General features: G+C 49.3%; 2 protein-coding genes across 2 annotated transcripts; one reads left to right on the top strand and one right to left on the bottom strand.

Annotated features, from left to right (window-relative positions):
* The first annotated feature begins 1,109 nt into the window (after positions 1-1,109).
* Positions 1,110-4,248, top strand: MRPL11 (mitochondrial ribosomal protein L11). The gene is made up of 6 exons (XM_001496069.6): positions 1,110-1,151; positions 1,273-1,548; positions 1,913-2,008; positions 2,444-2,537; positions 2,623-2,782; positions 3,953-4,248. Exons 2-6 carry the CDS (start codon positions 1,426-1,428, stop codon positions 4,056-4,058), a joined length of 579 nt encoding a protein of 192 aa, XP_001496119.1. The 5' UTR covers positions 1,110-1,151; positions 1,273-1,425; the 3' UTR covers positions 4,059-4,248.
* Positions 4,249-14,020: 9,772 nt separating this feature from the next.
* Positions 14,021-20,431, bottom strand: NPAS4 (neuronal PAS domain protein 4). Its single transcript, XM_001917332.5, has 8 exons — positions 19,343-20,431; positions 18,482-18,633; positions 18,207-18,309; positions 17,828-18,095; positions 17,538-17,647; positions 17,058-17,193; positions 15,501-16,936; positions 14,021-14,775 (listed from the first exon to the last, which is right to left on the bottom strand). The coding sequence occupies exons 1-8, from the start codon at positions 19,515-19,517 to the stop codon at positions 14,747-14,749; spliced, it is 2,409 nt and encodes an 802-aa protein (XP_001917367.1). The 5' UTR covers positions 19,518-20,431; the 3' UTR covers positions 14,021-14,746.
* Positions 20,432-20,558: the final 127 nt, after the last annotated feature.

Raw genomic sequence — 20,558 nt, 5'->3', positions numbered from 1 at the left:
CATATCCAGCTTGGTTTGCTCTGGGCCAGACCCGCTTCTACGTGCTTTACCCGAATTAACTAATTTCCTATGATGTAGGTACCATTATTAGCCCTATTTTATTAGTGAGGAAATCGAAGCACAGGGAAGTGAATTATCATGCCCAAGGTTTTACAGCTGGTAAATCAAAGAGTCAGCTTGGTTCCAGAGCCTTGATAAGGCTAATGAGGCTGAATGTTATAAAGAACTTGACGGACTGCAGAGGCAGGAACAATCGCGTTTAATTAGTGGGGGTCCAACACCAATTCATAACAAAAAAATGTATGTGTCTCATGGTTTAGTGTGGTCTGACATGGATTATCTCATTTCACTAGATGAGGAGGTCTAGAGTCGTGGTAAACAGCACAAGGTCTTGAATCAGATAATCTCGATATTTGCTTCCCAGCCCTGTCACTTACAGAGTAGGTCCCCTATTTATGTCTCGAATTTTTCATTTGTCAGCGAGGTTTAACAAAACAATTTACCTCGTGCCGTTTTGAGGACTAAGCAAGCTAAGAATGCCCTGGAAACACTTATCAGAGTGCCTGGCATATAGCAAGTGCTCAAAAAAAAAAAAAAAAGTTAAATGATATAATAAGATGCTGACTTATTTTATTGGACGCAGATGATGTGTCAAACATGTTCCTGGCCTGTTAAGCCTCACAACAACTCTGTGAGGCTTTTGTCTTCGTTGTACAGTCACTAACACATGTTTCCCCGGTGCCAGGCATGGTTCTAAAGCATTTTGCTAACTCAGTCCTCACAACAAGCCCCAGGAGTATGTGCCGCATATCGTAATCCCCATCGTACGCGGAGGAAACTGAGCGCAAATTAACTCGATCAAGCTCACAGCCAGCAAGTGGAGGAACCGGGCAGTACGCTTCCAGGGTCTGTACTTTTATCCATACTGCCTTTCAACAACAGGGGAGGAAAGAGGCTCAGAGGAGACACTCCCACGCCTAAGAACAAGCTGTGAGTTCATTTCAAACCGAAGGATTATCATTGTGCCCAGCAGATGGCGCCCCAGCGTATAACGATTTGCGGGATTTTTTTCCGTAAGCGGTCAAACTACCATACCCACAATGCTATGCGGGCCTTAAGGACCGCCCCCTCCTCCAGTTTAGCTGTTCGAGGTACTGCCTGTGTGCTCTCCAGGAGGAATATGCAGAGTCGAGCCATTCGGATCCTTCCCCTATCTTCAGATGGCAAGTTAAAAGTTTTCTCTTCTTTTTCTCACACTCCTCGTCTTACTAGTTGGAGGACAGAAGGATTGAAACAACGCTGTTTGCTGGCTTCACCTACCCTAACCTAACGTGAGGACCCTTGACCTCTGACCCAAGATGGCGGCGTCCAGTATTATCGGTTTGCTTTTGCCCTGAGGTGAACTAAGGCCGGGAAGCCAGCATCATGTCGAAGCTAAGCCGGGCCACTCGGGCCCTCAGGAAGCCCGAGGCCGGCGGCGTGATCCGGACCATCGTACGGGCAGGCCAGGCCATGCCCGGGCCCCCACTGGGCCCCATCCTGGGTCAGGTGCAGCCGCGGCTGGAACTCGGCTTGGGAGGCATCGGAGGGTGGGAGCTCGTATGCGGGTGGTGGGCGCGGGCTCTGGAGCCAGGGAGGCCTCGGTTCAAAGCTCAGCTCTGCTCACGCGCTTTATGTCGTTGCGTGAGTTACATAGCCTCTGCGAGCCTCAGCTTCCTCACCGGGCTGTTGTGAGAATGAAGAGGGAGGTGCATACACATCATCTGGCACATAAAGTGGGAGTGGAATCTGGGTAGAGGAAAGAGGGTGGGAACGTAGAGAAGTGAAGACAGAGGAGAAAACGGACGGAGCCTCCCGGGTGGTAGGAAGCCATCCTTTCCTCGCCACGCTAACCCCCGTGCCTCCCTCGCAGCGAGGCGTTTCCATCAACCAGTTCTGCAAGGAGTTCAACGAGAAGACAAAGGACATCAAAGAAGGCATTCCTCTGCCTACAAAGATTTTTGTGAAGGTGCGGAGTCTCGACTTTGATCCCCAGTTTCCTTCTCATCCCCCCTCTTCTCCCGTAGGTCCTGGGGCTGGTCACCTGGGACTGCTCCGCTGCTCCTAACTTGGGACAAGTCTCTTCCTGTTACTGGGCCCCGGTTTCCCCATTTACACGGTGGACAGTAGCCCGTGTCTTTTCTGAGCCCGCCCTGCCATGGTGCAGTCCCTCCCTTTGCCTCTGCGTCTCACCGGGGTTTCCAGAGCAGAGTTGGGCCCGGAATAGAAGTGACAGGGATGTTTGCTGCAGATTTACTTTCCCGGTGGTTTTGTGGTCGGTTAGAGGGACACTGTCGGAAGGTGAGTCAAGAGAAAGGGGTCAGGAAGTTAGTTCCCAGGGCTGGAGCAGCAGGGGTTGGGGGAGGCAGGAAGAGATAGTCTCATATTTCTTTTTTCCGTTAAGCCTGACAGGACATTTGAAATCAAGATTGGACAACCTACCGTTTCCTACTTCCTGAAGGCAGCTGCTGGGATTGAGAAGGGGGCCCGGCAGACAGGTAAGGGCCAGGGTTAGCACTTGGGATTCTGGTGCTCTGGAAGGAAGCAGTGACACCTGAAGGGTTACTTGTGCCTTCCTCCTAGGGAAGGAGGTGGCAGGCCTGGTGACCTTGAAACATGTATATGAGATCGCCCGCATCAAAGCTCAGGATGATGCCTTCGCCCTGCAGGACGTGCCCCTGTCCTCTGTTGTCCGCTCCATCCTTGGCTCTGCGCGTTCCATGGGCATTCGTGTGGTGAAGGAGTGAGTGTCCTGGGGAGACATGGTGTAAGGGGAGGGCCTGGAAAGTTCTTGACTCTAGCACAAAGCCTAGAGGGCCCATTCTGGTGGGAAAGCCAGCTTCTGAGTCTAAGGACCTTAGATTCTTGGGGGTGGGGAGCCTCATTCATTCATTTGGAATGTATTCATTAAGCACCCATTATGTATTAGACATTGGATGCAGCTAGGAAGGAGGTAGCCGTACTTGGCCCTGCTCCTAACGAGCTCACAGTCCAGACATGGAGGGAGATCCATAAATGGAGCATTAGACTGCCGGCTGGTCACTGTTGGTAAAAGGGACCACAGGTGTCTTGAGGACAGAGAATACGGCTCCTGGTTTTGCCCAGTGTGTCAGTAAGGCTTGTAGGGGAGGTGATATCTAAACAGAGACCTGGAAAAGGAGGTCAAGGACTTGGGGCAAGCGTTCTAAGAGTGGAAAAGTCCCTGTGAAGGATGGGAGGCGAAAGAGTGAGGGAAGGAAGTTCAGGTGATCTGGGTGTACAGGACTAGAGGCAGAGTGGGAAACAGTGTGAGGGAGGCAAGGTAAACAGGGACCAGTCGGGTCTCAAGTTCAGACTTGACCCCAAGACCAACAAGGGCCCCTTCATGGGGCTTTGGATGACCTCAGTTTCCTTGAAATGAGGTGTTGGGTGGGAGAGCATCTGGCCCAGACACCAGCAGGGGCAGCACTCAGCCCTTTACTGGCCTCTTGCTGCTGGTGTCACACCTCATGCCAAGGCTGATGGTTGGTGGTTTCCCAAGAGGGGTGGGGTTAAGCATGGAACAGGGATGGACTTTACTTTTCTCAGGTAAAGAACTGAGGGTACAGAGGGGAGTAAATCTGATCCCTGCTCTGAGGGAGACACACATGCACAGCCCGGTGACTTCCTTGTACAAATGTTTTGGAATACAGAGGAAGGGCTGTTAATCTATATCCCAATACAGCTGAGGCCTCAAAGGACGAGTAGAGCTTTAAGAAGGGACTAAAAGGTGGGGTGGTGGGCTGGCATTCCTGGCAGAGGAAGCAGATGAGCAAAGGAATGGAGGCTGGGAAGTCCAGAAAGGGAGAAAGGGTCTGAGACAGTGACATGGGCACTGTGAGCTCCCTACCACAGGCCAGCCATTCACTTTCTGTCTGTTTTTCTGCACCTGCAGCCTCAGTTCCGAAGAGCTGGCAGCTTTCCAGAAGGAGCGAGCCATCTTCCTGGCTGCTCAGAAAGAGGCAGATTTGGCAGCCCAGGCAGAAGCTGCCAAGAAGTGACCCTTGTGCCCCACACTCCAGGATTTTGAAGGGAGTAGCTGGGAAGGGGGCCAGTTGGGAAGACTGTGCCAAAGGGGAGGAAGGGAGGTCACACTGGTCTGGTCCTTATTTCCCTGACTTTAAAGTATATATTTTTACACGTATGGCTGTATCAAGGGATCAAGCCTGAATAAACATCCTTTGTCACCGATTCTCGACTTCTGCTTTGGGACACCAGGGGGAGGCACCAGTACTGACAGTAGCCACCGTGGACAGACATTAGCTGCCCCAGGAAGTAGGAGCCTTCATGCCGCTTCTCAGATGTGTGATCCAAGGCTCAGCCAAGCAGAACAACTTGCTCAGGTTCTGAATTGGCAGAGGTGGAATAGGATCCTGGCCTTCCGATTTGAAATCCTGTGTTTTTTCCCTCTCTCCAGGGATGAGAGAACAGGCAGGCTGGGTAGGGGCCGTGGATGCTGGGGTTTGGGGGTACAGAAGCAGCAGCTTGCTTTTGCTTCCATCAGAAATATCTTTTATCTCTTGAGGACTTGCCTCCTCAACGGAAACAACCCCCTGTGGCCACGTCAGGTCAGGCGACTTCAGTAGCCCCAAGCAGGGTTAGTACGCAGAGTGCCCTGGACCCTGGGGCTACTTCGGGCCCCTCCATTAAGCTGGCCCTGGCCTTGGGTCAAGTATTAGCTGAATGTGAACTATGGTAGGGCTCATGGCTACAGACCTGGGTAGGTACCTGCCCAAGGCGGGAGAAGTCCTTGGGAAGCCCCTGGCCTGTTGTTTTCCCGTTATTCAGGACATCAGGGACCCTTGTCCTCTCAGAGAGGAGAGGAGGGGTTGGGGGGAATGGGATTCATATTTACCGAGCACCTTTTATGTACCAGGCACTTCGCTTTACACTGAGAAGATTTGAAAAGCATAGAAAATCACAAGAAAATTAAAACCTCACATAATCCCATCAACCAGATGAGACTCCTGCCAATATTTTGGTGCATATCTTTGCTGCTCTTTTTTTTTCCTCCAACAATTTTTAGTGACTACTTTGTATTCTGTCTTATGGGTGGACCATGATTTGTTTAACCAAGTCTTCAGCTGTTGGGTACTTTGTTGTTTGCATTAAAAAAAAAAAATACACACAACCCTGTGATGATCCTTTAGTTCTCTGCTTCAGGGCCTCCAAAGCTTCAATCAAGGTGTCAGCGGGGACCGTGGTCTCATCAGATCACTGACTGGGGAAGGATCCACCTCCAAACTCAAGCGGTTGTTGGCAACATTTAGTTCTTTCTGGGTAGTCAGAGGGCCTCAGTTTCTTGTCGGTTGTTGGCCAGAGACCCCCCTTCAGTTCTATGCTCCCTAGCTTTGTGGTCTTGGGCAAGTTACTTAACTACTCTGTGCTAAAACTTCTCATCTATGAGATAGAGAAAATAGTGCTTATCTCAAAAGGTTGTTATAGCCCAGAAATAAACCCACACGTATATAGTCAATTAATTTACAACAAAGGAGCCAAGAATATACAGTGGGAAAAGGGCAGTCTCTTTAATAAATGGTGTTGGGAAAACAACAACCACGTGCAAAAGAACAAAACAGGGCCACTATTTTACACCAGACACAAAAGTTAACTCAAGGTGGATTAAAGACTTGAACGTAAGACCTGAAACCATAAAACTCCTAGAACAACTAGAAGAAAACATGGTCTCCTTGACATCAGTCTTGGCAATGATTTTTTGGATTTGACACCAACATCAAAGGCAACAAAAGCAAAAATAAACAAATGGGACTACAAGAAACTAAAAAGCTGCTGCATAGTGATGGAAAGCATCAAAAAAAAAAAAAAAAGGCAACCTACCAAATGGGAGAAAATACTTGCAAATCATGTATCTAATAAGGGGTTAATAGCCAAAATATACAAAGAACTCCTACAACTCAATAGAAAAAAAATAGTTAAAAAATGGGCAGAGGATCAGAATGGACGTTTATCCAAAGAAGACACACTCATGGCCAACAGGTGCTCAACATCACTAGTGATCAGGGAAATGCAAATCCAATCCACAATGAGAGAGCACCTCACATCTGTTAGAATGGCTATTGTCAAAAAGACAAGAAATAACAAATGTTGGAGAGGATGTGGAGAAAAGGAAACCCTTATGCACTGTTGGTGGGAATGTAAATTGGTGCAGCCACCATGGAAAACAGTGTGGAGGTTCCTCAAAATAGAACTGCTGTACGATCCAGCTGTCTCACTTCTGGATATTTATCCACAGAAAATGAAAACACTAAGTCAAAAAGATATATGCACCCCCATGTTCAGTGCAGCATTTTTTACAATAGCCAAGATATAGAAACTACCTAAGTGTCCACTGATGAATGAATGGATAAAGAAAATGTGCTGTATATATTGCGATAGAATATTCAGCCATAAAAAAAAGGAAATCTTGCCATTCATGACAACATGGCTGGAACTTGAGGGCATTATGCTAAGTGAAATAAGTCAGACAAAGAAAGACAAATACCATATGATCTCACTAATATGTGGAGCCTAAAAACAAACAAGCAAAAAACCCAAAAAACCAAAAACCTGAACTCATAGATACAGAGAACAGATGGGTGGTTACCAGAGGTGGGGGTGGGGGGTGGGTGAGATGGGTGGAGGGGGTCAAAAGGTACAAATTTCCAGTTATAAAATGGATAAGTCATAGGGATATGATGTAAGAAAAAGGGGAGGGGGTTGTGGTAAAGATTAAATGAATTAATGCATAGAAAGTATTCGAACAATGACTGGCATATTGCGAGGCCTCGATAAACGGCAGCTATTATTGTTTCCGGGTTATTTTCTTGAGCACACATGCATACTCTAGTATCATTTTTTAAAAAGCAGCTTCTTTGACAGCTCATCTCCCTTTAGCCACTGCTCCATTTCTCTGTTTTCTTTTGCTGTGAAACCTAAAAGAATTGTCTAAACATACTGTCTATACCTCTTCATCTCCCACTCACTCTTTGCCTTGTAACGCTTTAGTCTTAAAGTCTCTTGTGTTTGTTACTATAAATACCTATACCAATCTCTCTTTTGTTTAGATTTAGTATGATATATCTTTTTTACATCCTCTCAACTTTTCTCTCTCCTTATGTTTCAGATGTTCTTGTAAGAGCGTCAGTTGGTGTGGTAGCCACCCTCCAAAATGGTCCTAAAGATCCCCACCTCCTAGTAATGAACACCCTCCCACGTTGTTCCAGGGTCGGTCTATGTCATCAATAGACTATGCAGAAGTGATGTTATGTCATTTCTGAGATTAGGTTATAAAAGACCCCCACAGCTCCATTTGATTGCTTTTTCTCCTTTATAGTCATACCCATCCCCTCGCCCCCACTGTCTCTAATCCCAGGCATCCACTAATCTGCTCTCCACCTCTATAAGAGGGAAGTCTTTGTTCTCATTTCTAGAATGTCATATGGACTCATGCAATATGTGTCCCTTTCAGATTGTCTTTATCTCAGCAAAATGCCTTTGAGATCCATCCAAGTTGCTTGTGTCAAGAGTTCATTCCTTTCCATTGCTGTAGCATCCCAAGTGTGGATGGACCACAAGTCTGTTTAACCATTCATCTGTTGAAGGACATTTTGTTGTTTCCACTTTTTGGCTGTTACAGATAAAGCTGGTGGGAAGATTCTTGAAAGACTTTTCATTCCTCTGGGATGGATGCCCAGGAGTGTAATTGCTGGGTTGTATGGTAAGTGTACGTTTAGTTTTTTAAGGGATTGCAGAAATCTTTTCCAGAGTAACTGCACCAGTTTATGTTCTCACCAGCAATTATGAGCGATCCAGTTTCCCTGCATCCTCACTAGCCTTGAAATTGTCATTATTATTGTGCTTATTTAATTGTTCTAATAGGTGGGTGGTCATATCTCATTCTGGTCTTAATTTGAGTTTCCCTAATGGCTAGTGCTGTTGAGCACCTTACCATGTGCTTATTTGCTATGCATATGTGTTCTTTGGTGAAATATTTCTTCATGTCTTTTGTCCATTTTCTAATGGATTGTTTGGGGTTTTTTACTGCTGTCTTTTGAGAGTTTTAGATAGGAGTCCTTTGTCAGATAGGTAGTTTCCAAATATTTTCTCCCACCATGTAGCTTGTCTACTCACCCTCTTAAGAAGGTCTTTCACAGAGCAAAAGTTTTCAATTTCAATGAAGTCCAATTTATCAATCTTTCTTTTATAGATCCTTCTTTTGGTGTCATGCTTAAGAACTCTTTACCAAGCCCTTGGTACCTAAGATTTTCTCCTATTTTTTCGTCTAAAAGTTTTATATTTATAGGGTTTTTTTCTAGCTCTCTGTCCACACCATCAAAACTTTTATTTACTATAGCCATGTCCTCTTAAACCATATCCAGAGTACATTACATTTTACATTTGAATCTGTGACCCATTTTGAGTTAATTTTTTTTTTTTGAGGAAGATTAGCCCTGAGCTAACATCTGCTGCCAATCCTCCTCTTTTTGCTGAGGAAGACTGGCCCTGAGCTAACATCTATGCCCATCTTCCTCTGCTTTATATATGGGATACCTACCACAGCATGGCCTGCCAAGCAGTGCCATGTCTGCACCCGGGATCCGGACCAGCGAACCCTGGGCCACCAAAGTGGAACGTGCGCACTTAACTGCTGCGCCACTGGGCCGGCCCCTTGAGTTAATTTTTGTATAAGACATGAGGTTCTTTTTTTTCCCCCTAAGGATATCTAGTTACTACCCCAGTACCATTTGTTGAAAAGATTATCCTTCCTCCATTGAATTGCTTTTGCAATGTGAAAGGCCTATTTTCTTGCTCTGAAAAACTGGGGGAATTCAGTTCTGCCCCTCAGACATTTTGAGTTTAGCATTCCTCGGCATACGGGTTTGAAATGTGCAAATGTCTTGATGGGGAGACGGGTCAGGAGTTTGCCGCAGGTTCTCTTCTTCTTAAGGGTCCCTTCCCTTTAGCACCATGAGACTATGGGAGGTTCTATTTCGCCTTTCAGCTTTTATCTCAGCCTCCCAGTCTCCCCCATCATTTCAGAATTAGCAAATATCCCACGGGGAAAACAGGCCATGCATCAGCCCCTCATGACCACCCAAAAGCTCACTCCCGGTGGATTCCCTCTGTGTGGACTAAACCCAATCAGCCTGAACCTAGAATAATGAAACGTCTCCAGGGAAGAAGATGACTAATGATCATCAGCTCACACATGAAGGGCTCTTTCCTCTCTGGAATTTTAGTTCATCTGGTTCTCGTTGTTTCTACAGTTCTGTGATGTCTTTGGCAACATGAATTTTACAACTTATTAATGTTTTTATAGCTGTCACAATGAAACATTGTATAATAAACCATCGTACATAAGTATCTGCCACTGCGTATGACACAATTATACTCCATATGCAGTGTAGGTCAACAATTTTGTCTTCAAATACTGATTTTTAATTACGTGTTTTCATTGAATCAATAGAGTGACTTTCTCTCCTTCAAGGTGCTCAAATAACTGAAATAGAAAATAATATTTTAGATTATGTACTTCCCCTAAAACTTGGCCTAGTATAGATTATAGTAGCCTATAATACATTAAATTACCCAGATCACAGGCAGTTGGTTTTCAGACAGTGTACACATGGGCCACTCAGCACATTGTTTTATCATCTTTGGTCAAAAAAACCCGATGCATGACATGGTTCTAAGACTTGCTGGCTCTTCCAATTTTCCATTTCCAGTTGTTCTCCAATTGAGTTTTAAATTTTACTTTTCACATTTTTCACTTCTGGAAGTTCTATTGGTTCTTTTTCAAGTCTGGTTTATTACCTTTATTGTTTCATGTTCCCTGCAAATGTTCTTGACTTTGTAATTTTTTCTTTAAACATGAAAAGTATAGTTGTTTTAAATCAATGACTGATTATTTCAATATATGACGTCTGGGCAAGTCTGTGGTTGCTGATTCTTGCTCATATTGTCTTGCTTCCTTGTGTGTCTGGTTGTCTATGATTGTGTCCTGCTCAATGCCTGTGACACATTATTTATAAAAGCTCCTTGAGGCCTAAGATGGATGTGCCCTCATCCAGGGAGGTTTTGAATTGTCCTGCCAGGCACCAGAGGACACTACAAAATTCCTGATATCCATCTCATTTCAATCTAAATGAACCACAACTCCTCACCCAGGACAAAAGTCAGAGACACAAGACTCCTCTCTTTTCCTCATCCCTACTTTAAACCCATTAACAAATCATTCTAGTTCTGTCTCCATAATATTCCAGACCCAGCCACCTACCTCCATGTGTGTCTGGTGAAAACTCTCACCCCATTTTGCCTGGATCTCTGCAGAAGCCTGACTGGTCTCTCTGCTTCCACTCCTGCCTCCTCTGATCCATTCTCCACACAAGTGTCAGAGGGCTGGCTTAGACACGCAAATCCCAGCATGTCATTCCCCTGCTTAAATCTCCCCAATGGATTCCTATTACACATGAAATAAAATCTAAGTTTCTTATCATGGTCAAAAGGCCCTAAAATAATCTTTTTCCTTCTCTCCAACCACTCTTCTTCTTGCTGGCCTTGATCCAGCCATACTGATTTTCTCGCTATTCCTTAAACAGGTTAAATCCTCCCCCCATCTAAATAGGTCCACTCTCGCCTTCCTTTGGCCCAGAACATTCTTATTCCTGTCTCTCATCTTTTAGGTCTGAGCGCAATGTCACCTCCTTAGAAAGGACTTTCTCTCTTCCCACTCTAAAGCAGACCTGTGGTTCTCTATCACAGCGCCTGGCTCTTTTCCTTATTGTACACACTGTATGCTCCTTATTTTTTTTTTTTAAAGATTTTATTTTTTTCCTTTTTCTCCCCAAAGCCCCCCAGTACATAGCTGTATACTCTCCGTTGTGGGTCCCCCCAGTTGTGACATGTGGGACGCTGCCCCAGTGCGGTTCGATGAGCAGTGCCATGTCCGCGCCCAGGATCCGAACCAATGAAACACTGGGCCGCCTGCAGCAGAGCGCGCGAACTTAACCACTCGGCCATGGGGCCAGCCCCACTGTATGCTCCTTTTTGACTGTTTGTTTCCTCTTTGTTATGTCTCCCCACAACTACAATGTGAGCTCTGTGTGCCCAGGGACCTTGTCTGTCTTGTTCACTGCTGCAGCCCCAGCACCCAGAACGGTTTCTGGCACGGTAGATATTGTGAATATTCATCACATGAACAATGAGGCTGCGGGGCCAGCACTTGAGCTCAGTCTTTATGACCCCAAAACTTGAGCCCTTTCTCCTACATTCTGCTCCAAGGGCAGAGTCTGGTATTGGTGGACAGGGAACTGGCTGTGAGTCAGACCTGGCTTTGCAGCGACTCTGGCAGTGCCATTGGGCAAGTCCTTCCCTTCCGCCAATCTCAGTTTAACCATCTGTTCTAAGCCCCCTCTGAGCTACAGGGACCTTGCCCGAGAGGAACAGAAGCAAATACTTCTTTGTCCAGCAGGTGGAGCCATTGGCCCTTCTCATTTTTTCTCTCTGCTGGACTTGGCTGCCGGCATCTCTGGTTCTGACTGTCAGGGTCTCTTCTCATCAAAACGCACACGCTCTGCTATCACCTACCACCACCACCAAACACAAGTGAGGTGTTTATTTTTTCTCACATATTTTTTATTTTAATTTTTGGTGAGGAAGATTGACCCTGAGCTAACACCTGTTGCCAATCTTCCTTTTTTTACTCTAGGAAGAGTGGCCTGAGCTAACATCCATCCCAGTCTTCCTCTATTTTGTTTGCGGGTCACCACCACAACATGGCTTGACGAGTGGTGTATGTCCTCGCCCGGGATCCAAACCTGCAAACCCAGGCCGCCGAAGTGGAGCGTGCCACTTTAACCACTACGCCACCAGGCTAGCCCTGCATGTTTTTTATTTTTTTAATTTTAATTTATTTAGTTTTGCTTTTTACAGGAACTTTCTATTTCAGAATAGATTTAGATTTACAGAAACTTTATGAAAATAGTACAGAGAGTTCCCATATACTCCGTACCTATTATTTCCTCTATTATTTGCATCTTATACTTAGATGGTACATTTGTCACAGTTAATCAGCCAATGTTGATACACTAGTATTAACTAAAACCCATACTTTGTTCAGATTTCCTTAGTTTTTAATCTACGTCCTTATTCTGTTCCAGGATCCTATCTAGAATACCGTATTTCATTATCATGTTTCCTGGGGCTCCTCCTGGCTGTTACAGCTTCCCAGAGTTCCCCTGTTTTTGATGACCACCAGTGATGTTTTTGGATGGGACTCTAATATCTGTCTTGAGCTTTTGGTCACTTAAGAGTCAAAGCTGAGAGTTACAACCCTTTGCTCTCTGGGGAACTCAGGAACAAATTTTTGCGCTAGAAATTGGTGACTTTCTGCTCAAATCCTTGGGCTGATCTTTAGAAATGGTCCTCTCAACAAAATATTTCTAGTGTGCCTGCTATGTGCCTGACCCTGTGCTCGGTGCCAGTGAGGGAGTGGAGCTAAGACAGGGTCCTCGTGGGGCTTACAATCCAGTTCTTTTGTCCAGGTTGGAGAGTGGATGCCCAGGAAGGTGGAGCACAAGACTTCACCTTTCTGTTTCACCCAAGGATCCGTCCAAGGTGGAAAAGGGGTGACAGTTCCCTGGAATGTCTTCCTTCCCGTGGGACCTTCTGAAGGGCATGGCCCCAGAGCTAGAGGGTTTGGAATGTGAGGAGCTTTAGGGGAGTCCTCGGCATTGTGCTCTCAGCTCCTGGAACCCAGCCTCCATATTTCATTGTGGGAAAGATCTGGCTTGGTGTTTCTTTCCTCTCCTTGAGAAAGAAACTTCCTCTAAGCCTCTGCAATCGCCATTGCCTTCTAATTCACCATAATAACTTAAGTCTGCTCTGTTCTCCTCAGCTTATAAAGAGACCCTGTCAAGTCCTAGCAGCATCTTTTGGAGGTAAGTGTCATTTTTTTTTCAACTTCATTTTACCTGTGAGGAAACTGAGGCTCAGGGACCACTCAGCAAACAGTTGATGGAGGTGGCATTTGAATCCAGGTCTTTCTGTCTCCTAATTTTCAATATTTCCCCAACCATACCCTGCAGCTGTTGGGTCCAAAGCTTGGAGGAAAACAGTATTTTTGGAACTTTTTGTCTGGACCAACTAGGTTATATTCTGCTCAGAAGTTGGGAGTCTGCTCTAGCAATTTGGACCTGGAGGGGAAGTGGCCCCTCCTCCAGCCCAAATCTACCCCTCTCAGGTAATCTGAGATGAGACCATTTGAGATGGTGGTCTGCTGGCTTTGGGGGCAGAGGAGACAGCCCAGGGCTTGGATGGAGATGATGTGGGCATGTTGCCCACCTGTGCCTCTCACCAACTGTGGGGCAAATCGCTCTTTACCTGTGATCCTGTTTCTTCATCAGTGAAATGGTACTAATATGACTGTCCAGAGGCTTTACTGCAGTGAATAAAGGATACGAAACTGTTTGTCATCTGAAAGCCCCATGCAAGGATAACAGGGGTGGTTATCATTTCCAATGAGAAGATCCAAGACCCCAAAGGGAAGCTGCTTTCCTGCAGAACCAGGCTGAAGAGAGAAACTCATGTCCTGAAACTTCAAACCCCTGTCCAGGAAAATGCCAAGCAGAATCCCCAGCTCACTCCCAGCCCCTTCTTCTCCCTCCCACATTGTGAGCACCGCAAGCTTGGAGCAGGGAGCCGACTCCGATACCCTCCAGTATGGGACACCAAAGCCTCTTGAAGGCGAGATGTAGTATCTGTTTCAGCTCCACACTCTCTGTCTTCTAGCACAGCGTGGGCTGCACACTGTACTCCCAGATGTTGAGTGAACACGTGAATGAGTGCATGAGTGAATGAAGAAATTCCAGGGCTGTCAGCAGGTCCAGACTTTACCTCCTGTCTGGGCCTCCCCCCCTTCTCGTCCCCACCCTTCCCTTTTCACGGTAGTGCATGACACCAGGGGTACCAAAAAGGCAAACTGGACTTTATTATAAAGTTGGCTACAAAGTCACCACAGCACCACGAGGTGGCCGCCTGGGCAGGCCCAGGCAGTCTGGTGGCCGGGTGAGTCCCGCACCAGGTACACGCACTCGTGCAAGCACACGTGTGACGGCGGCAGGTCTGCCTTCCTCCATCGGAAAGGAACGTAGCGTCTCTTCGCGCCCCCCACTCCAGGCGCGGGGCGCAAAAGTCACAAGAAGGGCTGCCAGGGTGGCAGAGTCCATCGGAATTGAAATCCCGTTACTGGTGTGTAGAGAATTCTACGTGGGTGTCAAGAGCCCCTCAGGGCACAGGCTGGCCCAGGTGGGCGCTGCCTTTCCCCCACCAAGGCCCAGGGGTGGCTTGGCCCCCAGGGGTGGAGAACTGGCCCAGGCCCATGGGGCAGCGCGGGGAGGGGGAAGTGAGACTCCCCCATTCTCCGCTTGAAATCCCATTCAAGGAAACTCACTACGAGTGAATACAGATTGAAATGGAAACTGGGATCGCTCGAAGTCTCTAAATTTTAAAAAGAAGTTCCCCTCCCTTGCCCTCCCACCTCCCCCCCCCCCCAATTCCTACAGGGCCTGGGGAATCAGATATATCCCCCTCTGGCCCCCAGAATCCCCCCAACAGTCCCGGGGGGGTGGAGAGCGGCTCCACGTCTTGATGACAATATGCCATACTTGACGACGTTAAGTCACAGACTTATTCAAAACGTTGGTTCCCCTCCACTTCCATCTGCAGAGAGAGAGAGAGAGAGGAAGGGGGGACAGTCAGTAAGGCCTATTAGGAAAGAGGGTCCCCGAGCTGAGGCTGTGGTGCACTGTTGGCACCTAGTATGGGCCTCATACATGTTGGCCCAATGACTGAATAATCACAGAGGCTCAGCAGATAAGGGAGCAATTTGGACGGATGGAGTGAAACTATGGCTGTAGTTTTGGAAATGATGGACCCATAAGCAGAAAGCCTCTGTTGGGGCCAGGGGCTGCGTCCTACTCTCTTTCTTTCCTGGACTCCTATTAAACTCTTGCTCTGTCTTCCCTTTAGGGGACAATAATACTGAGATAGAGCTCTATCTAAGAGATAGATCCCTCTTCCATCAATTTTTTGTGTGACTTTGGGCAAATTTCTTTAATTCTGGGACCTTGATTGTCTTCATCTGTAAAATGAGGTGGTGATCACTGATCTAGGTCCCTCACAGAGTTAAGAAGCACAAACTATGACCTGAGGATTCTCTGGCACTTTATCCCACAGCCCACACCCTTGCCCTCCAGACCTACTTGTCCAGAATTTGCATATTAAGACTTTCATTAGTTCTTATCCCCACTCTACCCCCGGCAGCAGGTGATTTCATCCCATTAATAAAATTGAGGTCCAGAAGGGGAATTTACTCATCTAATTCCACCCAACATCTTATTGGCAGGCCAGGGACTTGAGTTCTTAGACATTTTGGCTGGACTCACCATCATGGAAGCTGTCTTGAACTTGGCTCTGGAGTTGATACAACTCATCAGGAAACCCATCGTAGGGGAATGCTGAGACACCTGTCTCAAAGGCGGTTTCATATGTGGCCAGGTCCTCCAGGAAGCTATGGTCTTCTGGGGACAGGTTGTTGCAAGGCGATGGGGCCCCTCCTGGGACCGCTGCCTCAGGATCCCCTGAACTCCATTCCCCACTGGGGTCTGGAGTAGAGAGATCCATGAAGATGTCTTCCACGGGCGTCTCTTCCAGGAATATAGTATCAGGGTCAGCCAGGAAATCCAGCTCCTGGCATTTCCAGGGTTTCAGGTCCAGGCTGAGCACAGGGGGACCAGCCCCCGACAGGGACAGGTTGGAGTCCAGGGGCTCCAGCCCCCCAAGCGGCTCCAGCCCACCCGTGCTGGCCTCAGCTGAGAAGGGCCTGTCCATGCCCTGAGCCAACTGGCTGATCTGCTGGATGAGACGATCTATCTCATTCTGCTCCTTCTCAGAGTAGTGAAAGAAACTCTGCTTGACTGGAGAGGCCTCAGGTGTAAGTAGGCCTTCGGGCATCAGGGGGACGTCCACAGAGAGGGGGCCCCGGAGCTGGGCTAGGGCCAGGAGTGTGCAGTCCCCATTACCAGGGCTGCTAGGACTTGGGGGCAACTTCTCATAGAGAAAACTGCATCCCTCCTGGGCGAAGTAAGTCTTGGTGTGACTGGGGCTCAGTTGCTCTGGGAAAGTTTGGCTGGGGCTGTTCAGATGTGCTTGGAATGCCGTGCTAGGAGGAGTCAGCTGCTCCTGGGCAGGGCTGCCCAGAGGCTCTGGGAAGGTGGCAGTGCTGGGAAGCAGCTGATCTGGGAAGGTGGAGGTGCAGGGATTCAACTGATCTTCATAGCTTCTGGTTGAAGTTTCAGTCAGCTGGCCTTGTAGTGGACTAGTCAGTGGATCTGGGAAGGTTGCACTGCTGGGTGTCAATTGATCAGAGAAGGTTGCGGTGCTTGGAGTCATCTGTTCTTGGAGAGAGCTGGATGGAGTGGGCAAGTGGGTCTGGAAGGGCTCATGGAGGCTGAAGAGGAAGGCACAGCCTCCCGGCTGGTGGGGCGTGTAGGGTGGGGTGCACACAAGATCCTTGCTCAGGTCTGCTTGAAGAGAAGGCTCAGGGCCAGATGAGAACGTCATGTAACTGAAGCCCAGCTCTTTGGGGGGTCGAGGAAGCTCTTCTGATGTTGAGACAGCACCCAGCTCAGGAGCACTGGGGAAACTGGTGCTTCTGGGAGCCCCCAGGGCAGGGTTGAAGAGTGGGTTAGAGCTGGAGCACTGCTCCTGGGAGAGGATGTTCTCAGGGAATGAGGGCAGCACGGCTGGGGTGCCGAGGATATATGCTGCCTGGGTGTCTTCAGAGTTCAGCTGCTGGCGGAGGCTCCAGGCTTCCGTGTCACTGGAGAGGAGAGAAGAGGCAGCCGGTAAGGGTTTGGTGTCCATTCTCAGAGCAGTTCCCTGATTTGTGTCTCTTCCATGTCCAGCTCAGCTGCCCCCCAGGCCCCTGCCTTGCAGCTCACCTGATTGGGTAGTTATTGGCAGTAATGGGGCTCTCTGGACCTTCTGAGTATAACAGGCAATAAATCCATGCCCAGCCTCCAGGCTTGGCCTGCAGTCTCACCACCATCTCTGCCTGAATATCTCCACTCTCAGCCACTGAATGGAAAGAAGAGATGCAGAGTTAGTATGCCCATCGGTCAACACCACCTAAACTCCCCCTTTACTGACCTCTCCACTGAATTAGGGTATCAATGGCATCCTCTTTTCTGACTACCCTAACCTGCCACACAGTTCCCCACCTTGACCTCACCAGTTGCAGTCCCCAAGTTCTGATTCTATTCTCTCCTTGACTCCTCACCCTAAAGTTCACCCTATAGCATCCAAAACTGTTGGCCTCTGGTAGCTCCCCAGCATCAGCCTTTGCCATAGACCTTCTTGGTTGGGTCTCCCATGCCCTTTCCCAGTTCCCTGTCTTGTCCCCAGCTTCTCTGGACACTCACACAGGCGGTAGTGTTGAGCAGAAGCGTGGCCCAGGTCCTCAGGGTGCAGCAGTCCATACCATGATTTACAGAGCAGTTCACTGCGCTCAAAGCCCAGGTAGATTAGGACACTGGGAAGGTGGAAAGGGTGAGGTCAGCTTTCTGTTTTCCTTGCTTGATACCCAGGCATCTCACTCCCTCCCATGTCCTCTGCCCCCTTTGAATCCATCCTCCCTTCCCCTGACTCCAGAATCTAGGGTCCCTCATCTCTGGCCTGCTTTCCTCCTGAGGTCTGAACACTCTGGGCTTACCTCTCAGAGATGTCCAGTAGGGCCAAGTCTTTAGCATGACGGCTCTGAAACATGGCCAGGAAAAGTGAGGCAGGGCCAAGGCCAGGGCCAGGGCCAGGGCGTGGTCTTGGCTCCAGTGGGGCACAGAAAGCTGTGAACACAGGGTTTCCTGCCCAGTAGGCCCCAGGTGGGTGAGCGTGGAATCGGCCTCGAATAAGCACCAGTTTGTTGCCTGCGCTCTGGCGCCTGAGGGACTTGGAAGTGTTGAAGCGACAGCGGAAGAGGCGATCTAGGTGAATGAAGAGAAAAACTGGTAAGAGGCTGGATGGCTGAGAGAAATGACAAATGGGGAGGAGCAGTGGAGCAGGAGTGAGATTAGACTGAGGAAGGGAGTTCTTACCGCTGTCCAGGGCAGAGGGAAGAGTGAGTTGCTGGCGCACAGTTAGGTGGTCAGCTGGGTCAATGATGTCATAGATACTGTCACCCTGGGCAACGAGGTCCACCTGGAGAAAGATAAGGAAGAGATGACCATTAGCGAAGACAGCAAGAGGCAACCCTTGGCACATAGCACCTTGCAGAGTGTAACCCCTCCCTCCCCAGGAATTCTAAGAAGTGTAGAGTTCATCATGTCCCATCTGTGCCCCAGCCCAAGCTGAGAAGACCCTCAGCACTCACCATGGAGTGGCCCAGATGCTCGCTCACACTCTCAGACAGATATAGCAGCTTCCCCTCAGCTGTGAACACAAGCAGAAAGCCAGGTAGTGCTGCCACTATGTCTTCAAGCTCTTGAGCTGAGAGAAGCCCTGTAGGGCCCGCCAGAGGAGTGCCTGCAGGGTGAGAAGATATGATAAGTCAGGAGTAAGACTGGGAGGCAAAGTAGAAGTGAGGAAAGCATGGACTGAGTTTCAGAAAATCCAGAGGAATTTCTCATGAACCTGCCTCAGACACCTGTTGACCCGGTGCCCGCAGCTCTTGCCCGGGGAACCTGTTGCTGAATTTCCCCAGCCCTTGAGCCCTTCGACTTCTAAGTGGGGTCAAGGGAGTTCTGCGGCCCTGAATTTCAGGACCACGGACAGCGTTCCAAAGTCTATCGGGCGTTCAGCACCGCGGGCAGCGCTGCGCAGTCGGTGGTGCTGTCAGCACCGCGGACAGCGCCTCAAAGGCTGCAAATGCGCCCTTTCCTTCACCACCGTGAACAGCGGCTACGCTTCCCCGGGCTTCGGCGGCTCCATCCCTGCAACTTCCCGGGCTTCCCTCCCTGGGCTCCCGGAGCGCCTCTGCGCTGGTGGATATGGGGCCATTCTGTCCTGGCTCTCCTCCTCCAGTGAAGTCTGGCACCAGGGACGCTATCCAGGCTCTCTAACCTTCATCCGGAGCTCAAGAGGAAAAGTACTAAATCCTGAGTTCCCCAAGTCCCTTCTCTCCCCAGCTCGCCAACACGCTGCTCTAGACATGCAGTAGTCCCAGTGGGTCCCCTCAGCTCCACTATCCCCAGTGCCGGCCAGCTCGGGTCTCCAGCAGCCCCAGTTTGCTCACCTCCAGCGAAGAAGACGCCCTTGCGAGTGTAGATGCAGGCAAGACTCATAATGTGCAGGTAGGACAGCCGGACCTTGTCCGCTTCGGCCAGCGGCAGCAGCTCCTTGAGGTTCCGGATCTCAGCGTTGATCTGGTCGCGGCGCGCCTTGGAGGCGCCCTTGGTGGAGCGGTACATGACTAGCGGCTTCGGAGCTCCAGCTCGGGCGCTCCGAACACCTGCGTTCCTGTCCCGACGCACCGGTGGCTTCCTCCTCCTTGCTTCCCCGTCTCTTGCTCAGGCTCTCTCTCAATCTCTCTCCTCTCCTGGGCTCCGCTCGGCTGCGCTGCCCCCCTCGCCTGCCTCGTTCCGCCTTATATAGCTCCTGCCAGGCGTGGGGGGCTCGCTTTGGAGAAAGGGGGGGGCGGGAAAGCGGGAGGCTGGGCTAAGCAAGCTGCAACGGGAGCCACTGGCTGGGGAGGGGGGGTGCTCCTCCTCCCTCCCTGGTTTCCGACGTCATCCCATGACGTAGAACGAGAGCGGGAGGGGGGCCGGAGGGAGGGGGGAGCAAGGAGGCTGCGGAGGGGCCCTCCGCTGGCAGCAGCTGAGCGAGAGGCAGGCGCCGCGTTAGGAAGGCCTGAAAGGGGGTTCAGGGACCTAGGCGTCCGAATGTGTTCAGCCGAGGGAAGCGACAGGGCAAGGGTTGAGGCGGTCTGAAGTCCCTGGTGGAAGAGTCTGTAGATGGCAGGGAGGGACTGGTTCCAACATCCATTTTTCTAAGGAGATAAGGGAATGGGGAGGGGCAGGGTCCTCCACAAATTACTCTTCGCTATTTGCCAGACAAAGGTCACCGTTCACATGGTGGGGAAGAGAAGAATGACTTTCCTTGGCCCCCGTGGGATAGGTCACAGCTGGGGTTTCTCCCTAGGGATTACTCAGTCTGGGATTCCCTTAGTCACTTTCAAAGAACAAATCTCTTCCCCCCTTTCCAAACCTGGGCCCTGGCGATTTAGCGGGGGGAGTTAGCTGGGGGTCCAAGTCCCTAGGATGGGGCAGAAAGGAGGTCCTGAGGGAGAGGGACCAGCTGAATTTGGCCTTGGTTCTATTTTCCCACAGCCAGGAATAGGAACACCAACACCTACGCTGTAGCCTGCAGTGACTCTTTGTTTCCCTGTCAGCTAATTAACCTCAGCCACTGACCGGAGAAAGTGAGGCAGGGTCCTAGGGCATGGTGAGGAT

Source organism: Equus caballus, chromosome 12, assembly GCF_041296265.1.
Source record: "Equus caballus isolate H_3958 breed thoroughbred chromosome 12, TB-T2T, whole genome shotgun sequence".
Taxonomy (NCBI): domain Eukaryota; kingdom Metazoa; phylum Chordata; class Mammalia; order Perissodactyla; family Equidae; genus Equus; species Equus caballus.
Note: the sequence above shows the minus strand (reverse complement) of the source record. Positions and strands in the feature narration are given on the sequence as shown.

Excerpts from the sequence above, each read along its gene's own strand:
- NPAS4 (XM_001917332.5), bottom strand. The coding sequence starts at position 19,517 with ATGTACCGCTCCACCAAGGGCGCCTCCAAGGCGCGCCGCGACCAGATC. Across the intron at positions 18,310-18,481 it reads AGCATCTGGGCCACTCCATG|GTGGACCTCGTTGCCCAGGG; the intron begins GTGAGTGCTGAG and ends ATCTTTCTCCAG. Across the intron at positions 17,648-17,827 it reads CTACTGGACATCTCTGAGAG|TGTCCTAATCTACCTGGGCT; the intron begins GTAAGCCCAGAG and ends CCACCTTCCCAG.
- MRPL11 (XM_001496069.6), top strand. The coding sequence starts at position 1,426 with ATGTCGAAGCTAAGCCGGGCCACTCGGGCCCTCAGGAAGCCCGAGGCC. Across the intron at positions 2,009-2,443 it reads CTACAAAGATTTTTGTGAAG|CCTGACAGGACATTTGAAAT; the intron begins GTGCGGAGTCTC and ends TTTTCCGTTAAG. Across the intron at positions 2,538-2,622 it reads GAAGGGGGCCCGGCAGACAG|GGAAGGAGGTGGCAGGCCTG; the intron begins GTAAGGGCCAGG and ends CCTTCCTCCTAG.